We start from the raw sequence: 21766 nt of genomic DNA, 5'->3' as shown, positions 1-21766 counted from the left end.
TCTTTGATCCATTTTGAGTTGATTTTTGTATATGGTGTAAGGGAGTGTTCTAGCTTCATTGTTTTACATGCTGCTGTCCAGTTTTCCCAACACCATTTGCTGAAGAGACTGTCTTTATTCCATTGTATATTCTTGCCTCCTTTGTCAAAGATATGTTTTATGTTTATGTCAAACAATTTTTGACATTTGCTTAGGGCAATAAAAATTATACTTGATGTACTTTTACCTTTATTTCTTTTTATCACAGCATATATTTGAGGCCAAACATACACATGAACATGCCTATGTATAATATACCAGTAAATAGGCATGGATGTTTTTATTTACATTGACAAACTTTTAAAATTCAATGCCTTTCTCACAGCATGGTTTTATTAAATACACTAAAAAATAAAATTCTGAAGTATGCTCATTACAGGTAAAACTGACTAGTTACCAATGAAAAGAGGGAAAATATTCTAGAATTTCAAAATATGGTGAAGAGGTATAGTATCTAACATACAGTGAACACTTGAAAAACTTGAAAAACAGTTATCAAATAAGAGGGAGATTTTAGGCTTCAGAATTTCCAAGCTAAGTTAGTAAGATTTTTTTTTTTTTAGAAAAGCAGTGTTTATGCACAAAGTAATTTTTAGTTCTTCCCTAAAAAATATTTGCAGAAAGTTACCATCACCATCTGTTGGTTAATAATTAAATTAAAATCAGGAGCAGAAAATACGTATATAACTTTATACCTTTAAGCCTTATGCATTTGTGTCCAGTAAGTATCTTTTGAAAACAAATAAGCAAAACAATGAAATTGTAGATAATATAAGTGTCTGCTTCTGTGTCATTTTATTTTGACCCTTTTGGCTCAAAGAATGATCTTCAAGCCAGCAACTTCAGCATCATCTGGGAGCTTGTTGAAAATGCAGAGCCTCAGGCTCCACCCCTGACCTACTCAGTTGGATTCTAGTTTTAAGATCCTCAGGTGATTCATATGCACATTAAAAATTGAGAAGTACTGTATTATACTCTGGATAAAAGCAGACCAAGGAATATTAGCTAACTTTTCCCTCCTCTGTAACTCTTTTTAAAAATACCTTAAAAATAGTTGTTCTGATTAATTATGTTCCTGCTACTTGTGAAGGGACAGACTGAGTGACCTGTTCAATCTCCTTTTATGCTTGTGGACTTGAAATTTGACTCGGTTTTTTTTAAGGTCATAATCAGAACACTCCTCAGAATATACATATTTAACTTAAAACAGATCTTTTAATGCTGGCTAAGCTAGGATAAATTTATGGCAAGAAAAATGCCTGGCACATTGCTGCAAAGTTATATTGGCCTCCTGCCAGGACTTGTGTTTTAACACTTCTGGGGTTAATGATACACTTCACATGAAGGATTATTTTTACATTTTGATTCCCTGGAATGAGCACAGTAGGTAAATTGTAATGCCAAGTAGCAAAAGAAGCTTTTGAAGGAGCTGCCACTTACTATATGTGTTATTACAAATTATTATTGACATTGAATGCTGGATTTCTTTCACTCTCTAGATATGGCAAAGGACATAGTGTCAAATCAACTTTATGTGAAGGACTTCTAAATTTGTCTCTAAAGTCTGAGAAGGAAAGGGGCATCTGACTTTAACAGATGCACCATAATGGAAACAAATATTTTTAATATACTTAAGGAATATTACAAATTATTATACATATGGTATATACCTGTTTTATTTTGTTTTGATTGGAAGTATGTGGTTCATTTCAACACAAAGACATTATTTTGCTCTTTACATACTTAATCACCAGCAAACATTTGATTAGGAGGTACAAGCTTTCTTTACTGGAAGCCAAGGCATTGAAGCTCTTTTGCATAATTGTTTAATTACCAATGCACTGTTTTAATTGACATGCTATTATAACTTTTCATGGAAAAGAAGATGTAATCTTTTGTTTGTTTGTTTGTTTGTTATCTAATGAAAACCACTCTCTTAGACGGGCTAGTTTGGCAATTTGACTTAGGAAAAAGTATTGCAGAATGAAGTTTTTATGTGAACAAGGAAAAGAAATTAACTTTAGTGCTCATCTCATTGGTCTGCCAGATTGGAAGGACATTTTAGGCCTGATTATCATGTTCTAATTAAGTCTCTGGGGGACATTCATGGACAATCGAGTGCTCATTAATCTGTCTTCTTCCTGTAACATTGATTTGTTCTTTCCCCTTTTAGAGAGTCGAATATAGAAACCAAAAGTTGATTATGTGGTGTTAATGTGCTTACAGATGTTGCCACCACTTATCCAGATAAGAAGTCCATCTTAATGTACATCACATCACTCTTCCAAGTTTTGCCTCAACAAGTGAGCATTGAAGCCATCCAGGAAGTTGAAATGTTGCCAAGGCCATCAAAAGTTACTAGAGAAGAACATTTTCAATTACATCATCAAATGCACTATTCTCAACAGGTAAAGTGTCGAAAGCATAATTAATATCATTGATATTTCTACTTTATAGGTATTTTTAGATATTATACATACAGATCTATTATCTGGGTATATTCATACCTATGTGTATATATAGCATATTACATATGTATATATTTACATACAGATACACAAATATATGTATATATAGCTTAATAGGTGTGTGTGTATGCATTTGGAGAAGAGAGGGAGAGATAGAAAAGACTCTGTAAACCTAAATTTTATCTGATATTATGGATTATAATGTTTTTAAAGCACACTGTTAAAATACTCTGCTATTGATAAAATATTCTGCTATTGATAAAATACTCTGCACCATAGTGTAGAAATATGGGACACAGAATATTTTGCATTTCCATTGTGTAAAATGAAATAAAATAAAAGATAGACTCATATACATATTAAACTTCCCATCAGCTAGAGCAAAGAGCAGAGAATTAGACCAAGAGCAAAGCACATTCTCTGCTTAATATTTTCTTATTTTTAGTGGCAACTTGCTGATGTATTAACAAATTTTGATTATTCAGGGTAAACTTCTTGTTAAGATAAAAACAGTACAAAATATTCTAAATAAAAATTAAATAGAGAATATATATGACAACACTTTTATTACGTTATTGTACAGAATCCAGTGGGATTCTTCTATTACATGGCTGGTTTTCCTTCCCAACAGTGGATATGTAGGGTGTTTTCTTTTACTTTCTTTAATATAAACAGTGATGCAAAAGCCTTTAGCAAAATTTCTGCTGAAGGCATGGAAAGCTCTTAGGCCTAATTTTCTCACTCTACTAAGCTAATTCTATATTTAGCTTATGAAAGCTTCAGTCCTTTCTGGGATATTGATGTGATGAATTCTGGTTTTGTTTACTTTGGATTCAGAGAAAATTGCTTTTGGATGCCTGTTTTTGCCAGATTGAAGAGCACCATCCCGTATTAGTGCTGGAGCTGTGTCAGTATGGAATCCTTTTGGTTAAATCCCACCCTCCTCCCTTCCCTGATGACCTGCTCTCCGACATGACATTGAGCACCAAAATTCTTGGAGTGTACCAGTTTCTAATATCACTCATATATATTTAGGATTACATTTTTCATTTCACTGTTTCCATTTAATATTCGTTTTTCTGCTGTGTTGGAAAGCAGTCCTTCCAGGATTACTTATGCTGTCTCCTCCTCCTCTCTGTCCTCCTCCCCCTAACCCTTCTGCAGATCACAGTCAGTCTAGCACAGGGCTATGAACGAACTCCTTCCTCTCCTAAGCCTCGGTTCAAGAGCTATGCCTACACACAGGCTGCTTATGTCACCACCTCTGACCCCACACGGAGCCCATTTCCTTCACAGGTCTGTCAACATTTACTCTGTTCTGCAAACCAAAGAACTTCTTCATCCAAGATAATCTAACATGGTTTTTGTTTATTGGAATTTTGCAGTGCCTTTTTTCCCTCCTCCATCAAGAGCTGTTTCGTTGCTCCCGTTTGTATTAGATATTTCCCATGATGCTGTCTTGTTATCGAGACCTATCTAGCTTTAACATATGTTGATTCTTTATGAGTGGGGATTCTCGTAACGGGGATTTATACTATCATGATATAATTGCATGTAAGATTATCTTTTATAAAGGCTACCAATGGTTATACCAAAACACAAAGCTCATTAAAGAGAGCTTATTTAAAGGAATGCGAAAATGGATGCGATTTAAATATCACATTATTTGGGGAGATTTTTTTAGATATCTGATACTGAAAGAAATACATATTCTATGTAGATACCCTTATTATATTTTCACTGTATAAATAGGAATTTATATTCTATTTAAGAAAAATATAACTGCAAGCTTCTTAGTATGATATATTTTAATTTTGCTCATTTAAATTGTATATAGCAGACTCTGTAGTATTTATACAAGAAAATCACCCCCAAACCAGATCAGATTCTGTGCACCTTTTAATGCTTTCCACATAAAGAATCTTCTCAGTGGAGTTTTCCACCATTATTGCAGTGTTGTAGAAACCTAAAAATACAAGAAATTATAGCCTTGCATATGTTAGAGTATGGAAATGAAATGTGCTAGAACTGCTAAAATTTCGTTTTACAAGGAAACTTCATTTATTTTGCTTAGTAGAGCAATTTGAAAAATTCTTGAGGAAGTGACTTTTGTCAGTAATACACTATGAGTGGGAATTTAGTGAGATTATTGTCTTGATCCTATTGGGGAAAGTATACATTTTTGGAGACATTGATTTTTTTAAAGATAGTGGTTGTTTTTAATTAGTGATTTATTTGGTGCAGTTAATTGATGCGTGAGGCTGAAAAAAGTTAACACTTCAAGTGTTTAAAATTTAACACTTGAAAGATTCCCCCAGGGAAACATGTTTCAGGGCATAGCTATGCCCCTTTATCTTTTGCTAGTTTTCTTGCAAAGCTGAACAGAGGAGACCGGGTGAAAATGTTGGTGTGACTGTGCTTCATCTTCAATTAAATTTCCATCCACGTTTTCACAAAGGCCAGCTGTATAATCTTGAACAAGAAACTTAATCCGTTTCCCCATTATCAGTAAATAAAAATAGTTCTGCCACATATTACTGAGTATTTACTCTGTGCTATGTGTATACATGATATGAACTTTTCAAACCCTTATAACAACTCTTAAGAGGTGGGAGGTACTATGTTTATCCCATTTTATGTTTAAGTATGTCCACCTTTTTCTTTGTTCTCCTTCCTCCCCTCCCACCCTCCTGGCTTTCCCTGACTCTTTATGCTCTTTTTATCACCATCCTCCCATTGAAACTTGCAAGACTTAAATAATAGGTGTTGTACATCCTAAAATAAAGGCATGTAAGCCAAGACAAAGACATCAGATTTTTCCCTCAGATTATCACTTTATTGAGCTCCCTCTTCCGGAAGATTTTCTCCAGTGCTTATTCTGGCAGCGCATTTTTACCTCATTACCATCTCATTAAGGCATTGCTCAGGTATGACTCCTTAATGAAGTAATTATAAATGGACTTAATTTTGCTAGATAGTATTTGTTCTCTCTACCTTTGTCTAAATATTACAAAATATGTAATATATCATGAAATAGTCAGCTATTCAGTTCTCTGTTTTATTTAACGCAAGCCATTGAAATAAACCTATTGTAATCCTTTAGCAAAGAAGAAATATGAATCACAGTAGATGGGGAATGATATATTCTGCCTGAAACAGAATGCCTGATGTGTTTCTCAAGGAAGCACATCAGAAGATGATGTTACACGTAGTTAGGTTTGATAAGTTTATGTCTTAATGATTTACTGAGAAAATTTTTTCTAAGGAGTTTCTCAGAGGGGCTCAGCCTTTACTGCCCCCTGTAGGTTGTATCTGATCCACTTCAAATGACAGGCCAGATTGGATTCCATTAGAGGGTTTTCATTCAAGTGTTTACTCGGTGGTCTGTAAGGAAGGGTGAAAATTTTCATAGTAGGAGAGAGAGCCATGCGAGTAACTGTACCCTATAGGAAACATAAAATGCCTAAATTATCTTAAAAGTTCCCAATATCTTAGAAACATCACTTATCCCCATCTGTCCCAACTTGTAAAATCTGATTTATAGTCATTGCAGTTTCTGAACATGTTGTGGTGAAGCAGTCTGCCCTAACTCAGGATCTCTGCCTATAAATCTGTTTTTCTCATAATTTACCAAGAAGAAATACTATCTGGTATGAACGCTAACATTTCCTTAATTGTAACTCTTAACTGTCATCAATTCTTGAATGGAGGGCATCCATTTTATAGTTGTACTGAATTCCTATTTTTATGACTTTGATCATGCCTCTCATTCAACTCTTAATCTTGTATCAAAAATCCCCAATATCTTTTTCACTCTGTATTTCTCTATCCTGGAGCCTCACCCTGTCCACAGCTCCTATAGGAACACATCTCACATCTCCAAACACCTCACTCCATTTTATCTTGTTAACGTAGTATTATGTGAGTCTTTCTTTCACTGACCACTTTTTGTAGTCTATGGTTTATAAATATATTTATTTATTCAACAAATAATTATACTTGGTCACCAAACAAAGTGTCTTTTTTATCACCTCTCAGACTTTCTACCATCCTGGAAATATTTTTCTTATAGCCTCTAGACAGGTTCTTCTCCCTCTCTGACTGTTCTTTATCTCTTTCATTATCTGGGTATTTTTCCTCTTCCAACTCCCTTAGCATAGGAGGCTCATTTGAGATCCTTTGACCCTCTCTTTTGTACACGCTTTTTCGTTACTGTGATTTAATCTCTTGACTTGAAGCTGTATACACTGATCATTGTATCTGTGTTTTCACCACTTCCAGTCTCTCTTGAGTTACATCCTCATTTCCAACTCATTTTCGGTTCTTTGGTACATATCTTTATCTTGATGTCCACTCATGTTTCAAACCTGGTATTATGTCCTGAAGTGAACTTTGTTTCCTTGCTCACAAACCTGTTGCTTGTCTTTTTTGTGATGTAAATGAGGATATTAATCAGCAGTTTTTGAGACTTAGATGTGACATACTCCTTTGTGTTTGTATTGATTTGATAGTCAATAATAAGACATGTATAGTCAATTCTTCTCAGCATTTCTCCATTAAGTTATATCCCCTCAATATTCATGTATGCCCTCTTATTCAAGCCCTCAATACTTGTCTTCTAGATTACAGAAATAGCTTTGCAATCAGTATCACCCTTTTAGCTCAGTCCCATCTAAATCAGATTTGATTTCTGTATTAACACCTTTAATAATATAATTCACAAAATTTTCTTCACTTCCTTTTGCCTTTATAACAACTCTATACGCCTAAATTTCATCAAGAGGCTCCATGATGTATGAACAGTTTATATTTTCATGCTTATTTCATACTAATCTATTTTATGTTTTCTTTACTCCCGTGAAATTAAATCAGTCTCTCTCCTACACAAGTGCCAAACAATTTCTCATGTTAGCTCTTATGGTTCTCTCAGTCTAGAGTGATTTATGTCTCCTTTTCAAATTTGCCTATTTAATCCAAATTTCAAGGCCTTAGCTAATAAGTGGTGGAACCTGGATTTAAGTTCAGATTATCTAGCTCCAAGCCTATATTAATTATACTAACTACCACTGAATTTTCTCAACTATTGATTCTCACACATGGAGTAGTACTCATTTATGTAATAATTTTACACTTATTTATAAATCATCTGCTATATGCCAGGTATTATTATAGGATCAAATGAAACAGCAGTAAACAAATACACAAAATTACTTCTGCCTTAATGGAAAGCATATGCTCATGGGAGAGTCATTATATGAACAAGATAAGCAGTATAATTAAGTCAAATAACGTTTCAAATAATATGTAATATGCATTAAGTAAAGTAAATTTTAGTAGTAAGTATAAGTAGTGCTAAAAAGAAAACAAAGAGGGAGGTGACGTATTTAGTATGTGGTGGTGATAAGTTAAAATTTTAGTTTGGGTAGTCAGGGAAGGACTCACAAAGAATGTAAATTGTGAGTAAAGACCAGAAAGAAGTATCAGTATCTGGGGGAAGATAAACCCATGAGGAAGAAACACAGATAGTGCAAAAGGCCTGAGTTGTAGGGATATTTGGACTGTTCAAGGAAAAGTAGGGGTGAGAGGCACAGTGCTAAGAGATGGTGTCTAAGAGATGGTGTCTAAGTAATAGTGGACCAGAACACATTGGATCTTGTAAGTAATGGTGAAGACTTTTTACCAATGAGGCAGAAAGCCGTTGGAGGAGTCATGTAAACTCATATTATTTCAACATGGCTGCTGTGTGGAGAATAGACTAAAGGAATAAGGATGGAAGCAGGGGAACTAGTTAGAGTGCTGTTGCAGTAAGCCAGGCGGGATATAAGAGGGGCTTGGATCTGGATTATTCCTTTTTCCCCGCTTAAATATACATAACATAAAATTCACCATCTTAGCCGTTTTTCAGTGTACAGTTCAGTAGTATTAAATACATTCATAAAATTGTATGACCATCACCACAAAACATATCCAGAGTTCTTTTCATCTTGCAAAATGGAAACTATATCCATTAAACAGTAATTCCCCATGACTCCCTCCCTCCAGCCCTTGGTTAACTACCATTCTACTCTCTCTTTCTATGAATTTGGCATTTAAAAAAAAAGATTCAACATATATTGAGAGCATACAATATTTGTTTTTCTGTACCTGGCTTTTTTCACTTAGCATGATATCCTCCAGGTTCATCCATGTTGTCTCAAATGGCAGAATTTCCTTCCTTTTAAGGCTGAATAATATTCCACTGTATATATATGTGTGTGTGTGTGTGTGTGTACACCCCCCACACACACATTTTCTTCATTCATTCATTCATTGATGAACATTTACGTTTGTTTTCATATCTTGGCTATTGTGAATAATGCTACAATGAACATGGGAATGCAGATGTGTCTTCGAGATACTGTTTTCATTTACTATGATATATCCTTAGAAATAAAATTGCTGCATTATATGGTAGTTCTATTTTGTTTTAATTTTTGAGAAATCTTCATATTGTTTTTCATAATGGTTCTATCAATTAGCATGATGCATAATAATTGAAATCTGGATATATTTTGGATAACCTACAGAGTTTGCTCATACAATGTGGAACACGTGTTAGCTATATTTTTTGAGAATATTTAATTGTGTTATAACAGAGATGATAGGTAAAACTTCTAAGGTGCATTAACAATAAATTGTAAATAAACTAATAGATTATGAAATAAATAAGTGAAACTCATGTGTTAAATTTAGCTGATAAGGAAGCAAATAGCTTATGAGACACAGGCAGAGGTAAAAATGTGTGTTAACTATAGATAGTAGCTTAACCTATTATACATGTTAAAACTAGATGGAATAAATAATGGAACATGCAAGGGTATTGCTTATGGAAAGAAAGAGAGAAAATACCAAATCACAAGGTATAATCATATCACCTCTGGACTAAGAGCTACATAATTCCTAAGTTGGCCACCTGTTAATGACACTCAGTATGGTCTTATGGCCGCCTAAGTGCTCTGCGTAAAAAAATGCAAATTAATCCTATAACTGTTCAGCGGACTAATTGATGTGCTATCGCTATAGGTCAGGTGTACTTGTCCCTGCATCTCTCTAGTAGAGCAAGTGTGTGTAGCCTTAGGTACCTTCTGTCTATTGGACCCCTTGCTCAAATCTCACCTCTGGTTCTGTTTAGCACACCATCAGCAGGCAAGGCTGATACAGCAAAACATGAATATGGGATAACCCAAAATTTAAATAGTATGGTGGTCCTTCTGTTTGACTTTATCCTAATTGCATTACCCCCATATGCTTCACCTAGCTTCTTGCCATACACTTTAAACTGATTTAGTAAATGATGGGATTCAAGCACATTAATTTGGTTGATGAGCCTTTTTGGTTCATGATCTCTGAGATGGCATACCTGGTAGAAGAAGTGGAGGCCACAAATGCATCAAGATCATGCTCTACCATGACATGGTCAGAGTGAGTTATGAAAGAATTTGAGAAACCAAAGATTACTGCAAGGTTTTTGCTTAAGCAATAGAAAGAATGGAGTTGCCACCAACCAAGATAGGATAGACTGTAGGAGGACCAGGGTTGGGAGTAAGATTAGAAGCTCAGGTTTGAACATGTTAACCTTTATTTTTATTTTTTTTAATTGAGGTATAGCTGACATACGCTATCATATTAATTTCAGGTATACAATATAATGATTCTATATTTGTATATATTGTGAAGTGATCACCACAATGTCTAGTTTACATCCATTACCATACAGAGTTACAGAATTTTCTTCTTCCCTTGGGGTAAGAACTTTTAAGATTTATGCTCTTAGCAACTTTCACATACGCAATATGATATTATTAATCATAGTCACTATGCTACACATTACATCCTCATGACTTATTAATTTTATAACTGGATGTTTGTACCTTTTGATCACTTCACCCATTTTGCCCATCCCCTACTTGCCCCTGGCAACCAGCAATCTGTTCTTTGTATCTATGATTCTACATATAATTAAGATCATATGGTATTCGTCTTTCTCTGTCTGACTTATTTCACTTAGCATAATGCCCTTAAGATCCATCCATGTTGTCAAAAAGGGCAAGGTTTCATTATTTTTGTGGCTGAATGATATTAATATTCCATTATGTATAATATTTTCTTTATGCATTCATCTGTTGATGTGCAGTTACGCTGTTTCCAATTCTTGGATGTTGTAAATAATGCTCCAGGGAACATGGTGGTGCAGAGCTCTTTCTGAGTTAGTCCTTTGGTTTTCTTTGGCTAATACCTGAAAGTAGAATTGCTAGATCATATGGTAGTTGTGTTTTCAATTTTTGAGGAACCTTCATACTGTTTTCCATATTGACTGTACCAATTTACACTGACACTAACAATGCATGAGGGTTCCCTTTTCTCCACACCCTCACCAACACTTGTTATTTCTTGTTATTTTGATAATAGCCATTCTGACAGCTGTGAGGTAATAGCTCATTGTGGTTTTGATTTGCATTTCCTGATGATTGGTGCCATTGAGCATCTTTTGACATGACTATTGACCACCTGAGTGTCTTCTTTGGAAAAATGCCTATTCCCATCTTCTGCCCATTTTTTAATTGGACTATTCATTTTTAAGCTATTGTATGAGTTCTTTATATATTTTGGATATTAACCCCTTATCAGATATATGATTTGAAAATATTTTCTCCCATTCAGTAGGTTGCCTTTTCATTTTGTTGATGGTTTCCTTTGCTGTGCAGAAGCTTTTTAGTTTGATGTAATGCCATTTCTTTATTTTTGCTTTTGTTGCCTTTGCTTTGGTGTCAGATCAGAACAATCATGGCTAACACTGGTATCAAGGAGCTTACTGCCTATGTTTTCTTCTAGGAGTTTTATGGTTTCAGGTCTTACAGTCAAGTCTTTAATCTGTTTTGAGTTGATTTTTGTATGTCATATAATATCGTAGTCTAGTTTCATTCTTTTCCATGTGCCTGCCCAGTTTTCCTAACACACTTATTGAAGAGACTGTCCTTTGCCACTTGTATAGTTGCAATTCCTTTGTTGTAAATTGATTGATGTGGATTTGTTTCTGGACTTCCTGTTCTGTTCCATTGATTTATGTGTCTATTTTTATGCCAATCTATATTGTTTTGATTACTGTAGTTTTGGAATATAGTTTGAAATCAGGACACTTGATTACTCCAGCTTTGTTCTGCTTTCTCCAGATTGCTTTGGCTGTTTGGGGTCTTTTGTGGTTCCATACAAATTTGAGGATTATTTGTTCAATTTCAGTGAAAAATGCCATTTAAATTTTTATAGGGGTTTCACTGAATCTGTAGATTGCTTTGGGTCATATGGACATTTTAGCAATACTAATTCTTCTAGTCCATGAGCATGAAATATCTTTCCACTTATTTGTATCATCTTTGGTTTCTTTCATTGGTGTCTTACAGTTTTCAGTGTACAGGTTTTTCCCTCCTTGGTTAAATTTATTGCTAGTTATTTTATTCCTTTGATGCACTTGTAAATGGGATTGTTTGTTTAAGTTCTCTTTCTGCTAGTTTGTTATTAGTGTTTAGGAGCAAAACAGATTTCTGTATATTGATTTTGTATCCTGCAACTTTCCTGAATTCATTTATTAGTTCTAACAGTTTTGGAGTTGTCTTTAGGGTTTTCTATATATACCTATATATCTATATATATTCATTTCATGTGCAAATAGTGACACATTTCCTTTGTCCTTTCCAGGTTAGATGCTTTTTCTTTTTCTTGCTTAATTGCTCTGGCTAGAACTTCAAATATTATGTTGAGTAAAAGTGGATAGAGTGGGTATCCTTGTATTTTTCCTGATCTTAGAGGAAAAGCTTTCAGCTTCTCACCATTGAGTATGATGTTCACTGTGGACTTGTCATATATGATCTTTATTATGTTGAGCTATATTCCCTCTATACCCTTTTTGTTTTGAGTTTTTATTTTGAATGGATGTTGAATTTTGTCATATTCTTTTTCTGCAACTATTGACATGCTCATATGATTTTTATCCTTCCTTATGTTAATGTGGTATATCACATTGAACATGTGGATCTTGAGATGCTTATGAGACTTGAATATGCATAGATCTGGGGTTCTAAGATCAGAGTTAAGGATAAGTAATTTGGGAGTCATCAACAGCATTGGTAGTATTTAAATCCATTGACCTGGATCATGAGATCCCCTAGGAAAAAGTCCAGATGAGTAAATTAGAGATCCCAAGACTTAGAGATGAGAAGGAATCAACAAATGGAATAAAAAGGATGGCCAGGAAGAGGAGAGGAAAATGGGTAAGTGTGTGGTATTATAGAAGCCAGGAGAAGAAAATGTTTCAGGAAGAGACTAGTGTTTTATGGCATTGAGTATTGCTGATGAGTTCAAGTAACATTAGGATTGAAAATTAACCAGTGAAATGTCAGTAGGGTAGAGTCCCTGGGAAATCTTGATATACACCTGTTTTCACAGTAGATTTTCTAATAACACTTTTATTTACTCTCAAAACTGGCCCATTTTGGCCAAGAAGTTATATGCTCACTCTAGCTAATATTCTCTTTGATAAGAGCAATTGCAGTGGAGTGTTTTTTTTTTTTTTTTTTTTTTTGGAGGTGTTGCTGATTGGAGTGTGTTCAAGAGAGAATGAAAGTGAGGGCTACCTGCATTGTAACACTTAAAAATCTATACTGAATCGTTTTTGTCCATGTGGACAAAAGCATTAATCTGTCTCTTGGATTGACCCATTCTTCTGATTATGAGTCTATATATTAGTTTCCTCTTGGTACTGTAACAACTACAAATTCAGTGGCTTTAAACAATGCAAATTTACTGTCTTACAGTTTAGAAGTTCAGTGTGGCTCTCACTGGGCTAAAATCAGTGCAGCAGCAGGACTTCCTCCCTTCTGTAGGCTCTAGGGGAGATTACATTTCCTTCTCTTTTCAAGCTTTTAGAAGTTAATTCACATTCCCTGATTCATGACCCCTTCCATCTTCAAAGATAACAAGGGCAAGTTGCATTTTCTCTTATCGCATCACTCAGATCTATTCTTCTGCCTCCTTCCACTTTTAAGGACTCATGGATACACTAGGCCCACCTGGATAATCTAGAAAACTACATATCTAAGGTTGGCTGATCAGCAAACTGAATTTAATCTGCAGCTTGAATCCTTCATTGCCATGTAATGTAACATATTTCCAGGTTCCAGAGATTAGGACATGGACATCTGTGCAGGGGGTGTTTTTCTGGCTGCCACTGTCTAACACCATGGGATACAAATCTTAGGAAGGCCTCCATTACCTGAAAGCTAACAATAAGGTAGCATCACGTGGCTTTTCGAAGGTGTCCCCAAGTATCAGGTTGTTCCCTTACTCTTTTGCTGACTGCACATTTGAGCCTTATCCTTTTTCTAGAGGCATTGTGAAACCACCCTTATGCTGGAAACAAGATAGAAGAAAAAGCAAGAAACAAACAAGGTCATACCTATATTTCTGCCTATAAAGGCCTTATCAATCTTTGTGTTCCTTGGACAGCTTAGGGCACAGATGGCCACATTCATTTAATAAACATTTTGAGCCCCAAATAATGTCTTCTGCTCACAAAGTAAAGAAATCAGACTTCGGAAAGTTAACCATACTTTGCCTATGCTCTTTTAATTTTAAAAGAATAAAAGGGAATCAAACCCCTGGCAATTTTGCCAGAGCAAAAAAAGAAGCACCTCTTTTCTTTAACTAACAGTTACAGTTTTTAAAAGCCTTTTGAGTACATATGTTCTTTGATGAGTACAATAAACCTGTGGAATGATTTTTTTTTCGACTCATTTTAAAGAAGGAGAAATTTAAATAGAATGAAGGATTTGTGTAAGCAGTAAGTAACCAGCAGAACTGGGACTTGGACCAGGTGTCCTGATTTCCAGTAGTTTTAATGTTTCACTATTTGAAACTCCCAGCCAGATCAGCCAGATCAGCCAGAGAGCCCGTTCCTTTTCATTACCATTATTCTTAGTCTTCTAATATTTATAAATACTAAAAAGCATCTCCAAATAAAAGGAAATCTTTTTCTTCCTCCTCTTTGTCTGATGAACAATAGCTGTCAACCTCCTTGGAGTATGCCTTCACCAGTAGGACAGGTAAATAATTATTTATGCATTTGTGAAATAAGCAATTGAACATTTAAAATAGAGATACCAAACATAAAGTGTGTTGAAACACTATAGAGAAGCATCCTTCATATTATAAAAATCTGTAAAACATCACAAAAGCAAGAATTATACACAAGGAGGAAAATCGGCTCTTGTAATAACAAAGAGGGAAAAACAGGAAAAACATGCTTATGGGTACCTTCAAAATGATGGAAGTTGAAGTTAAGAAAAACAGTTATCTTTAAATATTTTAGATGACAAATATTTATAAAGTATAGGGTTAGGTGGAGAAACGGGATAACACTATATAGCTAGAAATGGCATTTAGATATTCACAAACTAGAAGAAATGAAAAGGAAGTGCCCCTCATAAAAGTTTGTATTGATTTACACACAATTCAAGAGCTTCGGCCCTACCCCTGAAATGGTCCACTTCTACAATTTCATCTACCTACTGACTAGTAATTTCCATGCATGAATGTCTTACCGCAAACTTAAGTTCAGTGTATTTAAAACTGACCTCATTTTTGCTCCTGGGGCCAGGGGTCTCTTCTGACATTTGTTCTCCACGGGGTTGAACACATTTAGCCATGTGTGTCTCTCCCCTGAACTCTGTCGTACCTAATTGGTTCTTTTTGTTGTTGTCAGTGATATTTTTACTATTATCTTTATTTTTTTTAATTCAACTATAGTTGATTTATTGTATTAGTCTCAGATGTACAGCAAAGTGATATATATATATATATTCTTTTTCAGTTTATTTTCCATTACGGATTATTAGAAGATATTGAATATAGGTCTCTGTGCTATACAGTAAATCCTTATGTATAACTATCTTATGTATAGTAGTGTGTATCTGTTAACCCCAAATTCCTAATCTATCCCTTTCCCACTTTGGTAACCATATATTTGTTTCCTGTGTCTATGAGTCTATTTCTGTTTGGTAAATAAGTTCATTTGCATTATTTTTTAGATTACACATGATTCCGCATATTATATGATATTTGTCTTTCTCTGTCTGACTTACTTCATCTGGTATGATAATCTCTAAATCCATCCATGTTGCTGCGAATGGCAATATTTCCTTTTTTTTTATGGCTGGGTAACACAACTGGTTCTTATTCCTACCCATTGCTGCTGCTGTTATTACTAGCACCTTTTCCTTCCTGTCTGTCAGCATGGATTTCAACTTTCTCTGATCTGGCAAACCTTGTTAAGCCTACCTATGACTGTCTTCCTTTATATATTCCCACTTGCACCTGGATCTTGCCTTATGGCATGTCTTTAAATTACTCTGTTCAATTAGTTTGCTTCCTCCTCCTCCTCCGTGCCTCTGGCCCTTTCTCTCTTTCATGCATTCATGCCAACTTGCACACCTTCTCACATCTATACAGGTATTCTCTATAATAATGACTGGCCTTACACTAAATGGCCTGTTTCAGGAGTTGAATGATAAATTGAAGGAAGGAGTCTCATCACAAGTTCTATATATCAATTTTTATTTAATTAATTTTTGCCACAGGATATGGATGAATATGATTTAAGAATAAAAAGGCTAAAAGTCAATTATAGTGAAATGTTCTTCTCATCCTTGCCACCCCCAGATGTGTGCATGTGTGTGTTTGTAAAATTTCAAGTATTTGCAGTTTTTCTTACTGTGAGAGACTAAGCATCTTTATATGTGCTTAAGAACCTGTAGGGTTTCTTTTTCTGGGATATTTTCATATGTTTCTCGATTGTTATTGATTAGAATAATATATTTTCTTATCAGGTTATAGGAATTACTTATATATTAAATACATTACCCATTTTTTGTGACATGGAATACAAATAATTTTCAGTTTTTGTTCAGTTCAAAATTCAGTCTTTTGAATTTGGGGTGTTTTTCTGCATTCAAAATACTACTATTTTATATTGTTGGGATTTCTTTCATCTTTTATTTTATGGCTTTTGTTCTTGTTGACAGGAGGAGCTCATATTTATAAATGACTCTGCTTTTGAGAGAGTGCTTAAAAATGATTTTCACATGATTTCTCTAGTTGTTTTATAAACTTCAATCCTACTAAACTGGTGCAAATTGGAAAGTTGAGAACATTTTTTTTTCCACAGAAGCTACCCAGTTGTTGAAACCATTTGTGGATTAATGCATGTTTATCATAATCTAAATATATGCCTTTTTTTTATTAAGGTATAGTCAGTTTACAATGTGTCAACTTCTGGTGTACAGCACAATTCTTCAGTCATACATGAATATACATATATTGATTTTCATATTCTTTTTCACCATGAGCTACTACAAGATATTAAATATATTTCCCTGTGCTATACAGTATAAACTAGTTTATCTATTTTATATATACCAGTCAATATCTGTAAATCTCAAACCCCCAGTTTATCCCTTCCCACTCCCCTTCCCCCTGGCAACCACAAGTCTGTATTCTATGTCTGTGAGTCTGTTTCTGTTTTATATATGTTTATTTGTGGTTTTTTTTTTACTACTTCTTTTATTGAGGTATAGTCCGTTTACAGTGTTGTGTCAATTTCTGGTATACAGCACAATTCTTCAGTCATACATGAATACGCATACATTCATTTTCATATTCTTTTTCATCATGAGCTACTACAAGATATTGAATATAGTTCCCTGTACTATACAAGTATAAACTTGTGGAAAATAGTAAGGATATTCCTCAAAAGACTAAAAATAGACTTACCATATGACCCAGCAATCCTACTCCTGGGCATATATCCAGAGGGAACCCTAATTCAAAAAGACACCTGCACCCCAATGTTCATAGCAGCACTATTTACAATAACCAAGACATGGAAACAACCTAAATGTCCATTGACAGATTACTGGATAAAGACATTGTGGTATATTTCTACAATGGAATACTACTCAGCCATAAAAAATGATAAAATAATTCCATTTGCATCAACATGGATGGCCCTGGAGAATTCCATTCTAAGTGAAGTAAGCCAGAAAGAAAAAGAAAAATACCATATGATATCATTCAAATGTGGAACCAAAAAAAAAAGACAAATGAACTTATACATAAAACAGAAACAGACTCACAGACATAGATACAGACTTGTGGTTGCCAGTGGGGAGCAGGGTGGGAAGGTATAACCTGGGAGTTCGAGATTTGCAGATACTGACTGGTATATATAAAATGTATGCCTCTTTTAAGAATGAAGAACCATTTTCTAGAAACTCTCTGGCATATTTCCCATGCATTTCATTGGTCAGGATTATGTCACATCCTTATGCCTACACCAGTAAAGGGGAACAGAACATACGACCATAACTGGCTTGAACCAATCAAAAGCAAGCCATCCTAGACTCATATAGCCAAATGGAACAGGGTGATTCCTGAATCAAAGTAGATTTATTTAAGAAGTAGAGAAGATCTGGAGATCGTCATTCTAAGTGAAGTAGGCCAGAAAGAGAAAGAAAAATATCATATGGTATCGCCTATATGTGGAAGCTAAAACAAAAAAGACATAAGTGAACTTAATTAAAAAAAGAAAAAAAGACTCACAGACATAGAGAACAACTTATGGTTACCAGGGTGTAAAGGGGGTGTGAAGGGATAAATTGGGAGTTCAAGATTTGCAGATACTAACTGCTATATATAAAATAGATAAACAACACATTTATAATGTATAGCATAGGGAACTATATTCAATATCTTGTAGTAACCTATAATGGAAAAGAATATGAAAATGAATATATGCTTGTATATGTATGACTAAAACATTATGCTGTACAGCAGAAATTGACACAACATTGTAAACTGACTATACTTCAGTAAAAAAGAATGCAAATTAAAAAAAAAAGAAGTAGAGAAGAAAAGGGATGTTGTATAGGAAGTCTGCAGTCTATGTTAAAGTATCCCAGGGCTTGATGGAATTTGTGCTCAAGGCCAGAAATTGTGCTGTTACCCAGAAGGTAGCTGAGATAAACAAAGATACACAGTTGATACTCCAAAAGCAGGGAAACATTCATTTGTGAAATCTCAGAATGAAACCATATTCACCCACAGAAGCGTCACTTCTTGAGGAGGAATGTTTTAATTGAACAAAGAGGAGGGAGCCCAGAGTCTGGCATCATATGGGATTAGGTTTATGTTCCAGCTCTGCCACTTTCTAGCTATATGGCCTTGATAGAGTTTCTTGCCCTTTGTGGGCCTGAGTTTCCTCCTTTGTGTTATAATAGTTATATCTAACTCATAGAGCTGTTTGGAGGATTAAGTAAGATGAATTATATAAAGAACCTACCATGGCATAAGCACAGTATAGGTTCTCAAAAACTGGTACCAATATCATGATTACTACTTTAAATATAGCAGGTGTTAAATGAAATTTTGTGGTTTGATCTGAGGACCTTATTATATTTTTATCAGTTCTTCTATGGGAAGATAGATTCTGATTTATAAATAAACTGTTGAATCATAACCTGTGTAGAGTTTGGCAACTGCCTGAGTTAATATACCGAATACAGAATTCTAAGGAAAAGGGTGAACTTAAAGTTGCTGAGAAATCATCTTGGAACCATGCAAAGTGGAGTATAGCAATGCTTCCTTCCAAAGCAGAAAAAAACACTTGTAGGTGGTTTTAGGCACCTTGTTCCTGTGTGGGGAGGAGGTAGAGGAAGGAGTTCCTTCACTCTTTCTCCGCCATTGGCCCCTCCCAATACAACTTGTCCCTTAGACCAAACACAGATTGTGCAGAAGAATTGGCAAACAGAGGGTGTAAAGCCAGCCAGTGGGGAGCTCTCCTTAGATTAAAAGCACCATTGATCTGCTCATGGAAGTCTATCTACTTTCTGATGTGACTGAACAAGTGACCTAGAAAGAGAATCGTCAGGTTTGAGCTCAGCTTTAAAGATTGGTGCACTGAAAATTTCCGAGCAGAATTTTGAAACTGGAGGGAACTTCAGAAAGAATATAGATAATGATATTACTTTGAACAAATACACTCTTCCATTAAAGAAAAAAATCTCTGAAATGGAAAAAGGGATAAAGAAGCCCACCTGGCTAAGTTATACCATTTGAAGTATTTTCAAATTTTTCAACATCAGGTACACAAAATTGTTATATTTAGAATCAGAGTTTTGAGTTAGACATCCTAAAATTAGAGGTTTTATTCTAATATTATTCGTTTACTCACTCAGTATGCATTAAGCATAGACTGTATGCTAGAACTCTTCTAGTTCCTGAGTCTCCATGAACATGCTTTCATTAAGTTTAATTTATAAATAGGAAAAGAGACCAAAATGCTTAAAAAATCAAATTAAAATGATTCTAAAGCCCAGTTGGGGGAGGGTATAGCTCAGTGGTAGTGTGCATGCTTAGCATGCTCGAGGTTCTGGGTCCGGTACTCAGTACCTCCATTAAATAAAAAAGAAAAAATAATAAATGAATAAATAAATAAGTAAGTAAACCTTAAAAAATAACTATAAGTCATTTTAGTCACTTTAAAAGAAAGAAACAAGAGGTGAAATTTTAAAAAATACTGGAAATGCTAAGGGTAAAGGAGTATTCTGTAGCTGAAAGTATCAGGTGAGCCTTCTCTTACAGGAGGGCAAGAGGAAGCTAATCTCCTTCAAACTCCAGCTCTACTATTTTAATAACTCTCTATGGGACTTGAATGTACCATTTTCTGTCTATGACTTGGTTTTCTCATCTCTAAAATGGAGACAATTTCTGCTTTACATGGTGGCTAAAATAATTAACACATAGCATTTGTGAAAAAACCCTTCATGTACTCTCTTACACAATAGGCACTAAATAAGTGTTTAAGGATGAAGAAATGTTTATAATAATGTAAGTCAACTTTCCTGCATTTTTTGTTATATTCATAAATTATGATATAAACTTAAAAATAATCTAAATCCAAAAATGTCCAATGAAATTCCATTTTTACCTTTGGCAAAGGTAATTGGGGCTTCTGGAAAAGATAATAGATAGTTTAACCACTAGTGCTGGGAACTGACTTTTCCCATCTGTCTTTTGATACTGGAGATAACTCCAGAGGTATAGCTGTGGATGATTTAGAAAAAAAAAAAAGGAGTCAACTTCTGCAAAACAAGGATATGTGAAAGTTCCCATTTACTTCATGTTCATTACATTTTATGGGCCTGGTGGATTTATAAAGGTTGAAAGAAGTATTGGGTGTAACCAAGCTAATCTGTTTATGTAACATTCTTTAAAAAGAGCAGGTGGCTTATTTGTAATCATTAATACATTTTTTGAATCTTTTCCTATAGACTGGATGTTTTATATCTTGTTTAGCTTATTTTTGGCCCCTTAAAGAATATTAATCCCAAATATTTGTTTTTAATTATTTTGCAAATAAGATACATTTTTGAAGAAGCATGATATCATAAGAATGTATGTTAAAATTCTGATTCATCATCTTACTTGCTGTATGATTCAAATGTTTGTCTATTAGCTCACCTGTTTAATAAAGTCATGTATGTCTTGTTCTGCAGTTACTGTTGCCATGTAGCAAATCACCTCAAAATTTAAGAGCTTATAAAAATAACACTCATTGTTGTCATTATCTCTCATGCTTCTGGGGGTTACTAGACTAGGGACTTATGCAGTTGCAATAAGACAGTAGCAGAGGCTGGAGTCATCTCAAAGCCTCCTTGGTTTATGTGTCCAGTGGCTAGTATTAGAACTCCAGCCAGGGCAATTGGCTGGAACACCTACATGTGGCCTCTCCATGTAATTTGTGTACTCTTACAAAAGGCTAGCTGGATTCCAAGAGCAAGTGATCTGAAGAGTACCAAGCAGAAGCTGTATTGCCTTTTGTAGCTTAGTCTTGGAAATCACGTAGTGTACTGTGATCCATGGTCACAGGTTCACCCATATTCAAGCAGAGGGAATATAAACCGAACTCTTGATGGAGAAATGTCATTGTTGCATTGTAAGAGGCATTGTGTAGGATGGGAGATCTTGTAAACTTTCTTGAAAAATACAGTCTGCCACAATTTGCAAAATGAGTGATAGTGCTCAGGTGGGAAAAGTAGCCAGCTTGCTGCTACTAGTACTATACTTACTGATGACTGTATTCAGTTAAGTAAGCCTGTACAGGCTCCTGATTA

At 34.8% G+C, this 21766-nt stretch overlaps 1 protein-coding gene across 1 annotated transcript in view; it reads left to right on the top strand.

The window, feature by feature from the left end:
* LOC102504131 (dystrophin-like) overlaps positions 1–21766 on the top strand; it is a 562607-nt gene that overhangs the window by 469643 nt on the left and 71198 nt on the right. Inside the window, exons 8-9 of the mRNA XM_032474646.1 lie at positions 2266–2447; positions 3672–3803. Coding sequence (XP_032330537.1) covers positions 2266–2447; positions 3672–3803 — 314 coding nt within the window. The remainder of the gene's footprint in view (positions 1–2265; positions 2448–3671; positions 3804–21766) is intronic.

Source organism: Camelus ferus, chromosome X (genome assembly GCF_009834535.1).
Source record: "Camelus ferus isolate YT-003-E chromosome X, BCGSAC_Cfer_1.0, whole genome shotgun sequence".
Classification (NCBI taxonomy): domain Eukaryota; kingdom Metazoa; phylum Chordata; class Mammalia; order Artiodactyla; family Camelidae; genus Camelus; species Camelus ferus.
This window is presented reverse-complemented; position numbering and strand designations above follow the sequence as displayed.